Source organism: Kryptolebias marmoratus, linkage group LG20 (assembly GCF_001649575.2).
Source record: "Kryptolebias marmoratus isolate JLee-2015 linkage group LG20, ASM164957v2, whole genome shotgun sequence".
Lineage (NCBI taxonomy): Eukaryota > Metazoa > Chordata > Actinopteri > Cyprinodontiformes > Rivulidae > Kryptolebias > Kryptolebias marmoratus.
Window position 1 is genome coordinate 914,992 of NC_051449.1, and position 18,690 is coordinate 933,681.

At 36.6% G+C, this 18,690-nt stretch overlaps 1 protein-coding gene across 2 annotated transcripts; it reads right to left on the minus strand.

Moving 5' to 3' along the window:
• Window positions 1-849: 849 nt before the first annotated feature.
• Window positions 850-18,359, minus strand: retreg1 (reticulophagy regulator 1). Of its 2 annotated transcripts, none has more exons than XM_017433570.3 (9): window positions 18,152-18,359; window positions 17,305-17,411; window positions 15,484-15,514; window positions 7,352-7,469; window positions 6,780-6,864; window positions 6,557-6,679; window positions 6,119-6,189; window positions 5,070-5,193; window positions 850-4,988 (listed from the first exon to the last, which is right to left on the minus strand). In XM_017433570.3, the coding sequence occupies exons 1-9, from the start codon at window positions 18,355-18,357 to the stop codon at window positions 4,465-4,467; spliced, it is 1,389 nt and encodes a 462-aa protein (XP_017289059.1). In that variant the 5' UTR covers window positions 18,358-18,359; the 3' UTR covers window positions 850-4,464. The 2 variants fall into 2 exon arrangements, with proteins under 2 accessions (XP_017289059.1, XP_037837941.1); XM_037982013.1 differs by having other exon boundaries at window positions 5,070-5,196.
• Between the last annotated feature and the right edge of the window lie 331 nt (window positions 18,360-18,690).

Below are 18,690 nucleotides of genomic sequence, written 5' to 3' on the forward strand. Positions count from 1 at the left end.
CACTGCCTACGTGAGAGACCAAGGTCAGACGGCGAGCCGGCGGGCGCCGCACCATCTGGCTCTCCCAAACAGTGATGTGTTATGTGTTTTTGCTATGATCAGAACTGGCCTTGGCTTGCTCAGATCAACCCCTTTTTCTTCTTATTTCTTCTTCCTTTGAATAAAGAGAAAGCCCAAGTGGAGGGGCAGAACTTCCTGGACAGCACACTGTTAGCAGCTGTGGTGGAACTTCTCCTCTTTGCGAAGGCCTTCATAAAGACAAATATTACTCTCCGGTGTGATTCTTTTTTTAGTGAGTTTTTATAAATAAAAACCCTGACATTTCCCAGTTTTCCTGCCTTTCAAAAGGCAGCGCTGCCTGAATTAGGCTTACTAATACTGGGCTTATATCCACTGACTGTGACGAAAGCGATGAAGGCTCTCATCACAGAGGCTGTGATTGCTGTCAATCAAACTGAACACAGATGTGCTGAAGCACAGCCAAACAATGTCTCTGGAAGAGGTTAGTCACTTTAACTTGAGCCAGTTTATCCAGATTTGACATTTTGGATGACGAAGGAGAGGATGGATTCAGCTGCTCAACACGGTAAGGAAGATTCACTGCTCTGACCTCTGTGGGAAGAGTTTTAGTTTCATTTGAAGACTCATCAGCGAATCCAGGTTCCTCTGTGATGTGTGTGGGAGGAGTTTCATGCACCCATCATCTTTCAGACGTCATCCACACTGAAGAAAAAGCGCTTCTGTTTCTCCATCAGCTCATCCATTCTGTCACCTCCAAAATAATTATTATTGTTTCAACGTTTAAACACCAAGACCAAAATAAAGCTCACAAAAATAATAATACTGCGGGTCGCTTGACAAGATTTTAATAACTTTTTGAGTTGAGTAACATAAAATCATATTTTATCATAATTATTTGTGGGGTTCTGCTACACTATCATCATATTGGACAACAAGGAATACAAAGCAGTCTTAGTACAGGCACTCCTAAACATGTGTTATCTTATCAAAACACAAGGTGTGAGACGATACATTCAAGAGCTTAAACACTGATGCATGTTTTAAAAAATGCTTAATGTGAATTTTAAAAAAAAAGAAAGAATATTTTGTACGTTTTGGAGGAGAAACAGATGGAATTTTTGCAGTATCTTTGGTTTAATTTGAGATCAAACAGACATCAGAAAGGTTTGAGGGTTAATCTGGTTTATTTAAACCGAACTGGTTTCTGATCAGTTTTTGTGTTGCTGCAGATGTTGTGGATTTCAGGTTTCATCACATGGTGCAACATTAATAAAGGAGAAACAAAGAAAAAACAGACCTTTAAATGCAAACAAATAAGGTTATTGAACCTTTGTGGGACAAACTGCCTCTTGCAGACCTGTTACCATTTAGGAACAGGTTTATTCTAATCGAAGGCAGCTGCTGAGAGTTAATTAGAGATCTGAAGTGTTTCAGAGTTTAAGTTTTTACTCAACACAGTTCTTTATGGTTCTGTTAGAACTGCACATGAGCTGAATTTTGTCAACTTTATTCTACTTTAACAGCATCTGACTTCAATGAAAATAAAACAGAAAAGTGTTCGCATGATGTTACTGTAATGTGGCCCAATTTATGTAATCAAAACTTCTATCATGTTCAGTAATTAGAAAAGAAGTTTCCACATGCAGGCAGGTGTTGCTTTGTTTATGATGTGTAGTAGATATAAAATTGAAATGAGAAAAATGCTCATTTAATTTGGGATTTGTCCGCCCTCTAGTGCTCAAAAGGTGTTTATTGGGACTTTTGTTATCATTCCTGACAACACAAGAGTTATTTTTATTGTATTTTATTATTTTTTTGTATAATATGCAACAATAAGAGATGCAGGGTTAATTTTCCTGCATGTTTATTATAGTGGCTTTGCAGCAATATATTCTGTTTTAAACAGAAAATTAGATAGAAATAACTACAACCTAAAAATCACAGTTTAAAAATAAAAAAAAATCTAAATTAGTATTTCTCAGATCTCTTCTGTCATTATTTTTAGCTAAACAAAGTTTATTGACAAGTAAAGCAAATATAAATAAAAAAAGACTAGGGTTGAATTTTTGCAAAAGGAAGATTAGCACAACTTCATCAGCACTTTTTTTTTCTTTATCTTTGCCATATAAATCATGTTCAGTCATTCTATGTTTGTTTAATTTCTGCCCTCTGACAGTTTTAGATCCAAGCCTGTTGGCAAATAAACAGGATAATTTTTAACCCCTGACTTGCTGGCATGCTGTCAGCCTATCACAAGAAATCCAAAAGCTGGAGGCACAAAAATGAACTACGATGGGTTTTTAAATATACAGTATTTAATTCTCAAGGCTGGGTTCTCATGCATAATTTGAGATCTGCTGCATGTTGTAATAAAAAAAGTTAGATGACAAAGATAAGGTTGATAAAAAAACTGTTTTAGCTAATGTGAGATGGGATGTTTACCTACTAACTACTAAAACTCGTTGGTAAAATGCAGATTTCACTGCAGTAATAATGATCTCCATAAGGCACAAGTGCTGCACTTCCACACCCAAATTTAAGGTGTGATTTCCTGTTTTTAACACAATTATTTTATTAAACTGCACTGTTCAGGTTGACTTACCTAAAAATAATTTGTCTTTTACATTTTGTTTGTATCTTATAACTGGTATCACATTATTTTATGTAATTTTTAATAGTTTTATGTTCTGATAGTTAAAATATATTTGTCATATGTGTTATAAGCACACATAAACAGAAAATGGACAGATGTAAACAAAAAAACTGGGTGTAATTGTATAAATAACATCTAAAACATTAATCTATTTTGTCACAGTTGTTGTGTTTTATATATTTATTTATTATATGATATTTAAAAAAAAAAACATTTCAGACTTTGAGTTATGAAAGTCTATCTCCAAGATTTTCTTTTCAATATCAGTAAATACATCCTGTAATTAATTATAAACAGGTAATCAATGTGTTGCATGCTGTACTTTGTTAGTTAACGACCAACAGCAAAAGATGCAGCTGATAAAAGATAAAATCTTTGTTTTGTCATTTTTTTACAAATACAGCATGCTGATAATTAACCATGAAGCGTAAAAATTAAAAATGTTGAAATAAACTTCAAAAGTCAAACATGATCTCGCTGGATCAAAAAGTAAACTGTTACCACGGCAACTGATTGAAAATTAAGAGCAGTTTATCTTCAATAAAAAACAGATCAGACCACACTTTATATTTTTTTCCTTTTGCAAAAGCTGCAAAACTTTGTTTTGACTTCGGGAATAAATGAACCCAGTTTTTCTCTTTGAGGTGCAGTTTGCTTCCATGTGCCTTAATTTAATCAAATTTATGATATTTATCAGTTTTTGCAGAATGAATAGAAAATGGGATCAAAAATATGTAAAGATGTCCTCCAAAATCACATATAATGCTCCAAATACTCCATAACTATGCAAATTTGATTATTAATTATTGATTTAACTTCATCACATAGAATAATAATAAATATATTTCTAACAATGTTATTTCTGCTAGTCATTTTTCTGCAACCAAATGTAAATTTTGTAGAGTACTACTGATAATTCTTTTACCATGTAAAGATTTTATTTTTGGCACACTGAATAAACGTTGGCCACAGATTCTGCTAAATAAAACCTTTGAGTCTAAATGAAAATCAACCTTATGCAAGTCTTTTGTCATAACTTCTCAATATTCACAACTCCAGTTGTTCATTGCATTCATAAAAACAGAATGCAATGATTTGTAAATATCATAAACACATATTTTATTCACAAAAAAATAAAATAAACATATCAAATGTATCATGTAATCATATCATTTATAATATCTGCAAATCATTGCATTCTGTTTTTATTTACATTTTACACAACTTTAATTTGGAATTGGGGTTATATTTAAAGTTTAATAAACTTTTAATCCAGTTATTGCATAAATATCCAAAATTGGAAAATGTATTACCGTACTTTTTTTTTTTTGTGATTTAATAACTTTTACAGCTAGCATCTAAATGTTTTTACTTTTTTATCTGGCTGCAGTATCTCCTACACTGATTTCACATGTAGATGTTTGTAGAAATACAAAGAAGTTCAGCTGAATTTTAATTTTTATCAGTTAGTCTGTCAGATCATGGTGTAAGGTTCTCTGCTGAAAGAAGTACTGTAAGTGACTTTGTGCACAGCCTGGATACCGTGTGATTTGGGTTTTATCGGGCTCATGTGATCTCAATATTAGGCTGGTTTGATTCTGATTAAAGTGACTGAACTTCCACCAGCACGTTTATTAAAACTAAAACTGTTAGCTGTGCAAGATAAAGAAAAATGGAAACACTGTTTTCTTTGCAAAAAAAATAAAAAGCCACAAGTGACCCAAACTCCCCGTCTCCCCTCCATGTGTTCTCTGTGACCCATTACCATCCCCTGGAGAGCTCTTCCTCCATCAGTGGCGTCTGAGGAGTTTGGAGAAGAATCCAGACGAGGATGGTTTGTCGCTCTTGACCTGCGCCTCCTCTTTGGGCTTTGTCTTCTCCTCTACCAGGCCCAGCTCCCCTTCCAGTTGCTCCAACTCTGACTGGTCCAACAGCTCAAAGTCCTCCACCTCGCTGTCCGAATCCTCGTCCAGCTCCAGCAGCCGGGTCGAATCTGGGGGTCTTGACCACTCAGGGTCGTCGCTCAGACCCATGGAGCTGACCGCCGCTTCTATTCTCTCCTTGATGGCGGCTGTGACAGCGGCAGTGATGACATCACCTGCCATCTGGTTGACCAACTCTAGGGTGTTGTCTGCAGATTGGTCTTTACATAAAGGAAGAGATAAATGCTTTGATTTGATTGGCTGCTGTGGCCGAAGCGGAGGTAAGGCAAGGTCAAGGCTGAGGTCATCGTCGTCGCCATTGGTTGACGTGCCGTTATCAAGTGAAGGGAACTCTGGGAGGCCACCAGTGAATGCTTCTTCTTTATCGAGGTCTATAAAGTAAGACAGCTTTCAGTCAAAACGTGGACAAGAACCAAAAAAAAAGAAATGTCAGAAGTTTTATAGGGTGGTACCTTCTGAGTTCTCAGTCTGTGGTGTGTGTCCCTCTGACAGGTTGAAAGTACCGTTGTCTGTCCAGGTCACATCGGACACTTCTGTGTCCGACACAGACATTTCTTTACAAACTGTCGAGTCCAGCTGCTGGGCAGAAATGAACCAAGATGTTACATTTTACTAAACAAAATCCAGGACAGAGCTGCTTACTGCTATACTGAGTTTGTGATGCCAAAAAAAAAAAAAACCAATTAGTTCACTACTACAGCTGTAAATGTCACACACACCTGTAAAATTCTGGTAATGCATCTATAAAAAATATTGATTAGAAAGGCTAAACATATTAAATTTTGACATCTCACTGCAAAGGATTAGCATTGAAGGTAACATACGGTCTATTACGAGAACTATATTTGAACAGTAATTGACCAGTAACAACAGGTTGCTTTTGTCAGATCCATTAGTAACAACTGTGATATTTACAGAACATTTATATGAAAACATTTGCATTTACAAAATATTTGAACTTCAGCAGCTTCTACTTAGTCTATCTTCTATTTTAGGATTGGGAGAGTCTAAGTGACCGACTGAGTGGAGGATGAAGACAAATATTTCTGCATAAACAAAAGACTTGAGCTGAAATAAGAACTGATTTCTCTGACTGGATTAAATTATTTCAGTTTCAGTTTGTTTAAGGTTAAAGATGAACCTTGTGGTGACCTTTTACGAGTATAATAAATAAATAAGACCCACAGAGAGTCGAGTTAATATTAAATCAATTGTGTCTCAATCTGCAGTCCTGCTACCATCATGAATTGGCACTCGTCTAAAGATTCACCTCATTCAAAAAGCAATCAGATCCAGGCTTCAGAGAAAACAGGGAGAAACCTGTAAACTGTGCCCCGTGTTTAAAAAAGGAACAGTATTTCACAAATGCTTTTTGGCTGAATGTTCAGTACACGTGATGCTGTTTATGTGGCTCATGGTTGGTGAATTTCATTAGTGTAAACTGGATCCCTCTAAGTTAACAAAGAGACAACTGACTGAGACGGGAAGATGAATTACCAACCTTGGGAAACATGGAAGAAAGGTCCGACTCAATGCCTTCTTTCTCAGTCTGAGCCTGAACGAGTCTCTTCTCTGAAAGAAAAGATTATTTAGTTTTCTGGTAAATTGTGCACACTATTTCTCTTCAATGTCAAATTTTAAAATGTAAAATTGGTTCTTTATGTTGTCTGTTATGTGTTGACACAACACTGATTCATCCCTTGAGTTTAAAGCCTTTTTGTGCCAGATTGAATTATGTGGCAGAATTGAGATGCTTAACAAACACATTTCTCTGAAAGTGAGTGGAAAAAAGCAGCCAAAGTTAAAAAAAAGCCTAAAGAACTGTTGATCAAGACCACTTTAAAAGAATTACAAGAAGGTCTGGTTGCCTGGAAGCATAATTTACAGAAACAAAGGACATTTATAACTTTATTAAAATCACACTGAGAATAATATTTACCATGGTTCTCCTTGATTTTCTGAAAAAACTGTCCAAAGCCAAAGTCCAGTTTCTGCAGAACTGGCTTCAGCCACAAACCGGCATCATAAGATGAAATCAGAGGCCACAGGAAAAAGCCCAGAACTTCGAGAAGATGACAGAAACAGAACAGCCAGATTCAGATTTAATAATAAAACTGATCAGTCTATTGTCTTTTACGTGAGCAACGAGTTAGTTCACTCACCTAAGATATATGAGATAACAATCCCTGGAATGTAGCGCCCTAAAACAGCAAAAAAGGTGCACAAGCTGCAAACCAACAGGCAAAACTAGAGCAGAAAAAAGCAGAAACAAGGACAGCAATGAATATATTCACAATGTTTTCTGTCAGTTACAGTCTAAAGCAGCTGATTTACTTCCATTTTTTTTAAAGCCTTACATTTCAAGACAAAATCAGCTTAAAAACACAAGCTGTCCTGTTGTTTTTGTTTGTCAATTCAGGTGTTTCTTCGACAAACATTACGCAGAAAATGGAGTCGGATCAATCTTTGCATATTCCTTTAATTAACATCCTTTAGTCACAGAGTCACTCTTGTCAAATTGAAGAAATAATTGACAAGATACAGCTTTGCAATACAAATTTTTAAAAGAAACATTTGAATCTGATTACTTTGTAATAGAATTCTGTTTTGTAAATCTTTTTTTTTTTAATTCTCCTTTTTGTCCTTCGTGTGATTTTTCCCTGAGTGATGAAATCAGCTGAAATGAGAGAACCGTGTGCCTAACACCTGTTGGTGTCCAGCTGTTTAGCCTCACCTTTCCAGGGTTTTGCTGTTTGAAAGCCGACGTCTCCTGCAGGAAGAGTTTGAGGGAGTCGCCGAGCTGAGGTCCGGCTCCAGACCGGCTGTCAGGACCTGAATCAATGATCTCCCAGCTACAAGCACACAGAACAACGAAGAATCTCATCAACGAAGGCCTAAAGAAATTGTACCGGTTTATTTAAGATTACATGATATTTCTCAACAAGTGCTCATTTGATCTGCTTTAAAGCTGACCGGTGTGTCACAGGCAAACTACAAGTTGAATATTATTGGCTGATTAGTTACAGACTCCTAAACATTGATTTATATCTATGCTTTATCTGCAAAATGTAGTGTATATTCTCAGTTATCCAAGATGTGGCAAATCCAAGAAAAGAAGGGAATGAAATACAGAACAGAATAGAATAACAGAAATCCAGTTTCTTTGTTTTTCATTTTTTTTGGATTATCTGCAAAAACACCTTTAAGAAAATGTCATGCAAGTGAAAAGTGAACTGTAGCTCATTCATAAACAGTTATTCGTTGTAGGGTTATATTAAAAATATTATCAATTTGGTTAACTTGTGTTCATGCTGTATTTACAAAGACAATTAGTTGTGAATTTGCATTAAAATTTGTTTTGCAATATTTACATTGTGTCTTCTTGGTTGCAGGTCCACTGTAAATGTCATTATCTAAATTAGGAAGCACATAAAAACAACAGCAAGATGACTGCTCAAACAGGTGTGTGATGGGAATAGGGATGAGAAGGAGGTTTCCATGCTGTGACACCGCTGGGCATTCTGTGCCACCGGAGGTATGAAACTTTCCTTTTCTCCACGGGGGTTCCCAAACATCACCTCCCCTTTAAGCTCCTCTTATCAACCCTCGTGCTTAATTCACATAAAAGAGCTATAAAAAGCACAGGTGTTATTCGTGTATCTGTCATGTGGAAAAAGTGGACAAGAGCGTAAAGTTTAAGTCATGTTTCCTCTTTTAGATACTCAACCCAAAGGCCTGGACAGTTTCAGTTATTTGTCCTTTCTGTAAAGCTATTAATATGTTGGAAATATTTCAATGTACAGTGATAAAACACTGCAGGATGCACATGGATTTAAAATATTTGAGTCTTGTGTTTGAAGCAAAAAGAGTCTGTTTGTTTCAGCACAGAAGGACGTGACATCTAAAACACACTAAGAGCTATTTACAGAAAAAAACAAGAATTTAACTAAGATTTCATGAAGGAATGCATATCCTCCTCTGCCTTGCATGCCAAAATAAAAATAAAACCTGTTACTGCTTGGGTATGTGTTGGGGATAAATATCTGTTATTTCTGGTCAAGACTTAATTTATCAAATAGCATTGTAATAGAGGGCTGTATCTGCCTGAACAATGTTCATCACAATAAAAAATTACTGAATTTAAATCCAGCTGGGGATGGAAACTTCATGTCCTGTGTGAGCAGCTGTCCTGGAAACAGCTGGTGTAAAATCACCTCGGAGGTCAGGTTACTACAACAACTGAGCAGCTTCCTGACAGTTAACCAGCTCCAGTTGTCTGTTACAACAAACACACAATAATCATGTTTATTTGAAGACAAGTGTGTTTGTGGAGAACGTTTACAAGAGCAGATCTGTATTGCAAAGTTATTGCAATTATTTATGTACGAGTAGGTTTCAAGTTAAGGTGTTTCCTGAAGCAAACAGAAAAGGATTAATTAGATTGTATACAAAGGAAGCGTACAAGTAGAGTCCCTCTTAAATGAAAAAAAGAAATGTAAGACTTTGTTTTTGAAATGCAGGAAATACATTAAATAAACAAGTGTCTGGGTAATAGATTATCCAAAGGCAAGCTTCAAATAATCGGATAAATCAAGAATTTTAAATTAATATAAACTACTTGTCATCACAGTAAAGCCCAACAGAGCTCAGACTGATCTGAACTTTTGTGTTGCACATCAATATTTATATCTTGGAGCATGGCATGTTGGATTGAACAAAAATACAGCTGCTAAACTAGGTCTGAACACACCACTTCTAATCATTATAATATTCTTGGCTGTTAGCGTCAGTATGCTAATGACCAGCTGTTGAAGGGGTTGATGTCCTTCAAGTATTACTGGCACCTGTCAGGGAAGAAATCTTTATTTTTTTATTTTACACCAACAGCCTTTTAGTTATGAGCTTTGAGGCTGGCTTTCAGAAAAAAAACTTCTCATTAGTCTGAATTTCATCTCTTCATTTGGTTTAGAATAATCCTTTCTGTCAAGTCTGTTTTCCTCCTCATGCTCAGCAGTTTAGCTCCACATTCACCTTTAGCTCAATACACTACAAATACAACAATAAACTAGACTTGTGCATCAGTGCACATGATGCAAAAACCCTGAGAGGTAACTCATCCTTGATATCACTCTGCTGAAGACTGATTGCTTTCTTTTATTCTTTCTTTATTCTTCTGATTTCTTGTTGCACTTTCATTGTCTAAACAGACATCAAATTGAGTCTTACATGATTAACAACTCAATAAAAATATCTGTAATCACCCAAAAACATAATAGTATTGGTAAAACCATACACCAGTTCAGCTGTTTCACGAGCATGACATCTTAAACCCTTATAAGTTTTCTTCAACATTAAATTACTGCCCCTCCATTTATGCTCAGGCACAAGACGGGCTGCTGGGAACGAACACAAGATGCCAAACGAAGTGGCAGTATCTAATTTTCACCCGCCTGACCCAAACACTCAGCCACGTCTCAAGTAACCCTTATGACGAAATGTCACCCTACTGCTCCCCTCTTGACTTCCAGGCACATGTGCCTGTTGGAGCCTGATTTCTTGAGAATATTACAAGCTGAACATGTGACAGTGATATCGTGAGACACTAAAAGCTATATCACTGGACGAACATGATGACAAGTTTTTATCTGTTCTATGAAAGACACAAGTCCTCCTAGAAAAATCTTCTTGAGCGATTTGTTTTCCAAAGTTGGTTGCAGGATACTGTAGCTTGTTGGGCATTTGTCAAGTTTTCTGCTGGGGATGATCTGTCAGTACTATTTCAACAGTCTGGTGGTTGAATTCAGTCACAGTCATTTGTTGGAACATCTTTTTTCTACTCTTGCACTGGCTTGCATTATCACACTTTGAATATTGAGCTTTAACATTTATCGCTTTCCATTTTACACCAAAGATTTTGTAAACAACTGGTTCGTTCCATTGTTAGGCTACTTTTAATAGGATGATTTCATTCAATCTGTAAGCCGCAAACAGTTTGGAAACTAAGCAGATGTTTCAATACCCCAGATCATTGCGAAACACCGGTGGTATTAAAATCTCACAAGTTTCCAAACTGAAACCCTTGTCAATCCCGAGAAAGGAGCCAGACGGCTGGAGGCAGGTTTTGAGGACAACAGCAACACACGAGCAGCTGTTGGGCAAATATCCCTGTTAACCCAGTCAAGAATCTCTGAAACAACAGAGAGGGTCATGTCTGAGCCTCTAACAAGCCCGGTGACTGTGCTTTTAAAATAGTTTGATACAAACAATGTGATGAATGGAGGCAAAATTAAACCTGCTCTTCACTTGTGAAAGGGCAGGTGTTAATATGTTTACCCACCTGTTGGTATTTACCACAGTAACCCTTCCTCTGATGCAACTAATACCTGTTTATGCTCTGCATACAGACACATAGACAGTAACCAAGTGATCGAGTTCACAGTTAGCGTCAACAGGAAAAGAAAGTAAGCATGTGTTAACATCTGAAACCAAACAGTGACAAGTAAGACAAGACGCCAGTGTTACGGGCAAACATGGAGCTGTGACGCAACATCGTATGCTGCTCTACATGTTAACCTGCTGCGGGTTGTTCATTTACTTCACTTTAAATCAGAAGTTCAACATGACAAAAACCTTATTATAAGTGTGAAACAACTTACTGACTGTAAAAGTAATCCATTATGAAACAGTTTGGAAACAAAACCTTACAGAATTAGTTTTTTTATTGACATTTTTCTATTAAGTGCTCTTTTGCTATTCATTAGCAGAATTTTCTTTATTATAACTGCTTTGTAAGCCTCTCAACACTTTCAGTAAATACCTTATAATGTCCATTATCCAGATACTTTTAACACAGTAATGGAAAGTCTTTAAAAAAATAGAGAAGAACTTCTCATTTGTACCTTAATCCTGCCCCACGATCTTCAGGCAACATCTTCAAGGAATAAAACTGTCTTCAGCAGACTGGATAGTACCACAAAATCCCCCCAAAAAACTTGATAACAAGTAAATGTTTTCAAATTAAGGAAACTTATACTAGAATTAGTCTTTTTCAGTGGTAAAACCAAGCTAACTCAAATTTACCAGGCAACACAGTCTGACAGCAGCTTCTGTTTATCCTCAATGAATCCCCGGTTGGAGTATTTCAAGTGGCTCCGTCTAAAAATAACTGGGTCACACTACATTCCATCCTCCAGTCATCAGGAGTACAGAGGAATTGGGGTTGAGGGCGGGGGGCATGAAACAGCTGCCACCAACAACAACACCACTAACCCAACATCAACATCCCTTCAAACACACCTCCTTGTACGTCTGAGTGACGGGGCATGAACGGATGGACGGGAGGATACGCGCGTCTCACGTTCAGTTATTGTTATTTGTATGTTGATCACACAGTTGTCTAAACAACCACTTGAAGGACGAGATGAATGTTGGATAAGAAGATTGGTATTATTTAGCCAAACTATTACCAACCAAAAAAATCAACTGTTCAAATTGAAAAAGGGACTCAAGTTGAATTTAACAGATTTAAAGATCACAGATGTAAAGGCACAAACACAAACTATATGTGAAAAACATTTTTGTCACTTTACAGACCTGAACTAAGTTATCCACACCAACAATCAATGAACACAAGCCTGTTTAAGCCATTAACACTGTGGTGAAAAAACATAACTCTTCCCAACATCAGCCATTTAGGATTTAGAAAAAAACGGACCATTATTCCTGAGTCATTCATAAAATGATTTATTTTCTGCTTGTATCTTCAGTAAAGAAAGCAAAACAGGTTTTAAAAGTAAATGTTTACAGACTGCAGCATCTCATAAGGTTTTTAAAGTACAGTGCACCAATATACAGCGAGATGGTACTTAAATGGTATTCATTTGGGGGATAAAAGTCTGTTCTTGGGAATGATATGGGTCAATTTCATAAAACAAAATCAAAATTCAGTTTTTTGAGTTTTTTGCAACATTGTGTGACCTACGCCTTATTGAATTCCCTCATGCACAGCTTTTGCTGTGTTTTAAATAATTTATCATCAATGCAAAACAAGTTTATAAGAGTTCAACTGAGAAGCGAGATAATATTGCATATTTTTCCAATAAATGTCCTATTAACATGAGTCGAGGAAACAAAAGCTTGTGTTTTACATATCAAAACCTATACAAAATTAAAAATTGGACATTATTACTCTTATTTTTTATATATGACTCAATCATATGACATCAGCCACCCTGAGGTCCAATCAGAGAACTTGTTCTGCAGCACACCCCCTTCAGTGTAAAGTGATCCAATTGGCTCAGCTTATTAATTTCTGCATCATTTCCGGCTGTAGAGAAAAAGCTAAGTCACATAAACACACACACACACACACACACACACACACAGGCAGTAATCACACCCATTGCGATCAGGTTTCACAACTCTTAAGAAACTTTGTTTGCTGCTGCATAAAAAACCCAAAAGGTCACATGACATTTGTTCAGATTCATAGGCCTGATAATTAAAACCCCTTCACAGATAAACACACAGTGTCAACAGGAGCAGGTTGTGCTTGACTAATACATCATATGCTCTCCTTCCAGTTTTGTTGCACCTGTCAGGACATCATGTCAGAATATCATTGTTATTAGTTCCCACAGCTTGTTGACATCACATACGCAAAGCATCATGCTCTAGTCTCCTAGAACCATATAAAACACCTGTGTTTGTGGTTTTTAAAGATGGTAATTTTGCAATATGAAGCTTGTTTTTTTTGCTGTGAAGATGAACAGTGGAGAACTGCTGACCAGACTGAGGAATATAATCGAACACTTTGAGGATCTCCTTAATCTGGTTTCCACCTCTGAGGACGCAGCGTCTAAGGACTAAAGTAGTTAAAAAGCTCCTGAGCAGAAGGGTGCCAAGAGTTTGCCCTGAGATGCTGAAGGCTCTAGATGTTGTGGGGCTGTGACTTGTATCGTCATAGGTGCATGGAGGACTAGGAAAACACCTGCGGAGTGGCAGACTGGAGTGGTGGTCCCTATTTTTAAAAAGCTGGACCATAGAGTTTCTTCCAGCTATTGAGGCATCATATATCTCAGCCTCCCATGAAAGATTCACTCCAGGATGTTGGAAGGGAGGCTCGGACTGATTGTCAAACTTTAGATTGAGGAGGAGCACTGTGGCTTTCATCCTGGATCTAACCATGGAACAATGGACCAGATCTTGTTGCTACCCCCTGCCAAAGCAATGTCATTATCAATACAATTGAAGATTCAATTAAGAAATCATATTTAAGAGTTCACAAGAGAGTTTTTGTCTACATATATTTAGACAAACTCGCCCACGTTCACATTGTGGGTTGGCTCAGGCTCCTTAGCTGTCAGCTAGCATTTAGGGTCAGCAGCTAATCTCCTGCAAGCCTTTACCCAAGACTTGCCCTATAAGCCTGATGTACAATTACCCACAAAACACCACTGACAGAGAACAGCAGGTGGCAACAACACAATCCCACCCTGCTGGCCAAATATCATCAGTGACAGAGGGAGTTATAATGTATGACAATCTTAAATGAAGGTAAATAACTCTGATTCAATAAATTTATCATCATGAGAACTGGATCAATCCCAGAATCAAATGAAAACAACAGAAAATGCTTCAAACTGAACCACTGCACCTTGTTTTTCTGACATTGTATTCAGCGTCATCTGTAGTTCTGCTTATTCTTTTTTATTTTACATAAAAACCTAACTTATGCAATTAGTTTTTTCTTTTCAGATGCAAAAACAATGTAAGGAGTTCCTGACCCAACCTCACCTGATATTTTGTTATATAACTCAGAGGTTTTGCATTCAGCATGGCGCCTACAAATCCCCAACGCCTCGACTGAATCCCACTGACCCAGCTGTGGCATCAAGTAACAGACAACATCTTGGCACCACCACCAAGCACACAATCACTTTCAAAATAAAGGTCAGGAGTGTGAACCTATTACTGGTGTAAAGCACTGAGTCAGACAAATGGGTCATGATTCAGCAACTTTAGAAGGTGCAAGGTTAATTTAACATCAGTGTTTTAATTTTGTTTCTAAAAGAAGATGCTTCATGGATGAATTTATGAATATAAACCCTAGACTCACTCCAAGATCACGACATATTAAAGTCCTAAGATGGTAGCAGCTTTATGATTGCCTTTACACTGGAGATGGTTTTCCAAATTTGCCTCAATCTGCAGGTTATGCAGGTTGTGGAGAGTAATGGGGTCAAAATCCAGTGTGAAGGAGGCGTTACATCTTTAATCAGGAAAACTAGCGGACATGTGGTCAGTAGGAGTTAATTACGTGCATAAATGCAACCCTGATCATGATGCAGACCGACAAAAAATCTGTTGCATTTCTTGGCTTGTGCAATTAGTCGGCATTGAGTTTAAAACATGTTATCAAAAGTATTATGTTCACATAAGTAAACACAAAAAGGTAACTTCCTAAACCTGCCAAAAAACACAACTTTCATCCTGTTTATTGCATTTGAGTGTCCTAATTCTCCACTTTTCTAATTTAAATCTACACGGAGGCTTTTTCTGTCATTTACGCAACAAATTAAGTCACATTCATCCTGTTAAACCTTCCTCCATGTGATGTCAACATGATCAACATTAAGTTGTTCAATAATCAGGCAGCTTCTGGGTGAACAAATCATTTCAGACTGCGAAGGCTGAAGATGTTGTTTCAGTGAGTCAGAGCCTCTGAGAAGAAATGTGATAATAAAGAACAAAAAAGCCGAAAAGGAAATTTTCTGACATTTTTTTGTTAACAAACAAGATGAGGCCAGCTTTTTGGAACAACCTGCACATGAACAAACCTCCATCTCATGCACTTTGAAGTCTTACCTTGTTGTCATGCTGCTCCACAGGTGAGCTCCTGTGGGACAAAAAAAGCTTAATTTTACTTTTTATCTGCAATAATTACAGTAAAAATTGATAACAGTCAAAATTCTCTTGCCCCATTTTTGTAAGTCTCCCAGTTTTAGTGTTTATTTTCACTTTTTAATTTACATCCACCAATAAATACAAGTTTTTCTTTATCAGTAAGGTTTAATGGATCATACTGAAGTGACTCTTTTAATCCTCTAAAGCAAATATTTACAAGCAGCTGCCTCATTTAAATCTTAACGAAACAGTTTATTGTGCAGTCACAATAAGGAGTAAATGGTTATTTAGATTATATAATAACATTATGATGAAATAACATGAAAAGAAAACATAAAACCAGTCTAAACAGGCAATCTACAACTGTTAATAAAGGTTACATTATTAAGCTCTTGAAATGTTCTTATAACTGAGTTATAATATAATATCAATTATTTAAAACACATATACTGTGCCTATAATTATTAATATGTTGCCTAACTTAAAGTTAATAACCTAAAATTCACAATAATAGACGTTTCTCTTCTGATTAATTTAAACACAGTTTGAGTGAATCATCTTGTTTCTGCTTTAAGGAATTTCCTTTTACTTTTAATATAATAAAAACTAAGTCCATAGGAAGAGATGAATTCACGCAGAAGTGCATTAGTGATAAGAGCCCATCTGTGAAGTCGGGAATCCCAGTGGGTGTCAAATTACGATGTCTCATCCTTAGTCATCAAATGGTCTGATGAAAATGTTGGGTTTTATATGTTGTGACCTTCACAGATAAGAAATCTCAAGGAAAGTAAGACAGCACTATGGCGCTACAAAAGACTGAAAGTCGATTAAAATAAAATGGTCGTCAGCTAAGTTTTGTTATTGATCAGATTGAACAGTTAGGCCTCTTCACACAGGACGATGAAACGTACCAGAAGACTTCATCAAGACCATCCAGGTCCTGGCAGATTTTTTTATGTCATAGCGAAGGTGTTGCACTGATACTGGCTGTACAAAACAGCTCAGTATAAAACAAAAACTTATCAACAGTTTGTTCTTTCAAAGCTGAAGATAATGCTGAATATCTTCAGACCATTTCCTTCAAACAAACATGATGCCAGAAAGTTTCAACATTTCAAAATAAAGTCAGCTTGGATTATCATTTTGATTTTACACCCATAAAAATTACCTTTAGCAACACTTTTTTGGCAGCTATCTTTATTTTATTTCTTGCTGTGTATATTTAAATCAAAAGAACAAATACAGTTTGATAAAGAAGGAAACTTTCTTCATGCAATAAAAAATAAAACCAGTAACAAATGAAGCTTTAAAATAAAAGCCAAAAGAGGCAATAATCCTTAAAAAACTCGTAGACATAACAGTTCAGGTTCAACTGAGTATTTTTCACAATTTCTCATCAAAAGATGCAATTTGCATAACCAAAGATACAGTATTTGTATTTAAATGTGCACTAGTTAGTATTAGTATGCACATGAGTACGCAAATCATAAATATTTTATTCACATTCAGTTGAACAGTTGTTGTAACTTTTATTTACTAAATCTGTAAAATGTCAGGATAAAGAAAATTTAGTTGGAACTTGTAATGCTTTCCGAGTCATTCAGTTCACTTCCAGAAATTTAAAATAATCAAATTTACAGCATCCAATATAAATTTCATTAATATGACTGAACTTTTTCAGTTGGATTTGACTCTTTTTTTTGCATTTGATTTGATTATTGTGTCAAGAGCAGATCATGTCGTTACACTGCCTCGTAAGTGCGAAAGGTGTTTGCATGTTACCTGCAGACCTGGACCGAATAATGTCTCCGGCCGTTACCGTGATGACCAGCAGAACAAGCAGGACTGCTAGAAGGCTGTAGACTCGAAACGAGCTGAAGGCAACAAACCTGCAAAGACACAAAACAAGTTTACCTGACAGCATCTCATTAAGGTTTGTCACCACGGATGATAAAACGACACATGAAGCTGATTTAGAGCATGTAACCTTAACTGTATTAAACAGAACTAAATTATATCTTATCCTCTTCATGTTTGCATCTTCATTATATATCACTTCTTTACTCTGACAATTAGAATGCAAACTTTAAAACGTTATAATTAAAGAGTTTAGTTTAACTTTACTTATTTTTCTGTGTTTTCTTTTGTTTTTTAATATACATTGTTGAACTATGAAACATTTCAAATTTATATATCAATTTATTTTCTCATACAGAATTACATCATATAACATATAATAAACATTGAATTTAAATTCAGTCAATAAAAACAAACACAAAAACCTTGTTGAAAAGTCCAAATCTTTAGGAGTTAGTTTATGTTTACATTAAATGTATTTTAACTCTCAGAAGTTTGACTTTCAGTATTTCTATATACTAAAAATTCAAGAATATACCACTAATTACAACTATTTTCTCTTGCTTTTATGGGAATATTTGCAATTCAAACAAGAAATAAAATCTTTTTAAAACTTCCGCAGTATAAGAACATATTTAAAGGTGCAGATCTTGAAGGTATAAGTCGGAGAACATGAGGTATTGGATCCAGGACATTACTGGTTTTGTTTTTAAATGACATGAGGTCAGAGGTGTCAGGCTGGAGCCTGATATCCCTGCGTCATGATGCTTACCAGATCACCGTGTTGGCTGCAGCAAACAGGGCTGAAGTCCTGCACGGACTCCGCTTCCAGCTCACCAGGCCGGTGAGATGAAACCCTGCGCGGCCTGGAGGCTTCTCCTCCCCGGGGTGCATCCGGCTCGGTGGCCCCCAGGGCCCCAGCGACCCGGTGGCCGCCTCCCCTCCGCCGGCGGTGCCTCCTTCCCGGCTCCCCAGCATTGCTAAACAACCCTCCGCTCTGCCTCTCCCCTCCTCCGACTGAAATCTGTCAATTTAGGCCAATTATAACTACTTCCGATTTGGCGTTTTCAAAATAAAACCCTCACATCCTTTCACAGTGAAGGATGGCACTCCATGCATTTTTATTCCAACTTGTAAAATACAACATTTACAAACATAATGCATATAATAACTAAAGAAATTGCTCTTTTTGCATAAATGTAGAGTGAATGCTAAGTGCTGAATGACTCAGAAACTGATTGTTAAAGCTAAAACTAACAAAACAGTAGCTAAAAGTAGCAAAATGCAAGCTAAAAATGAAAAGTAACAAAG

Coding starts and splice junctions, on each gene's coding strand:
- retreg1 (XM_037982013.1), bottom strand. CDS start 18,357: ATGCTGGGGAGCCGGGAAGGAGGCACCGCCGGCGGAGGGGAGGCGGCC. Junction 6,190..6,556: donor GAAAATCAAGGAGAACCATG/GTAAATATTATT, acceptor CTTTTCTTTCAG/AGAAGAGACTCGTTCAGGCT. Junction 4,989..5,069: donor ACAGACTGAGAACTCAGAAG/GTACCACCCTAT, acceptor CTTACTTTATAG/ACCTCGATAAAGAAGAAGCA.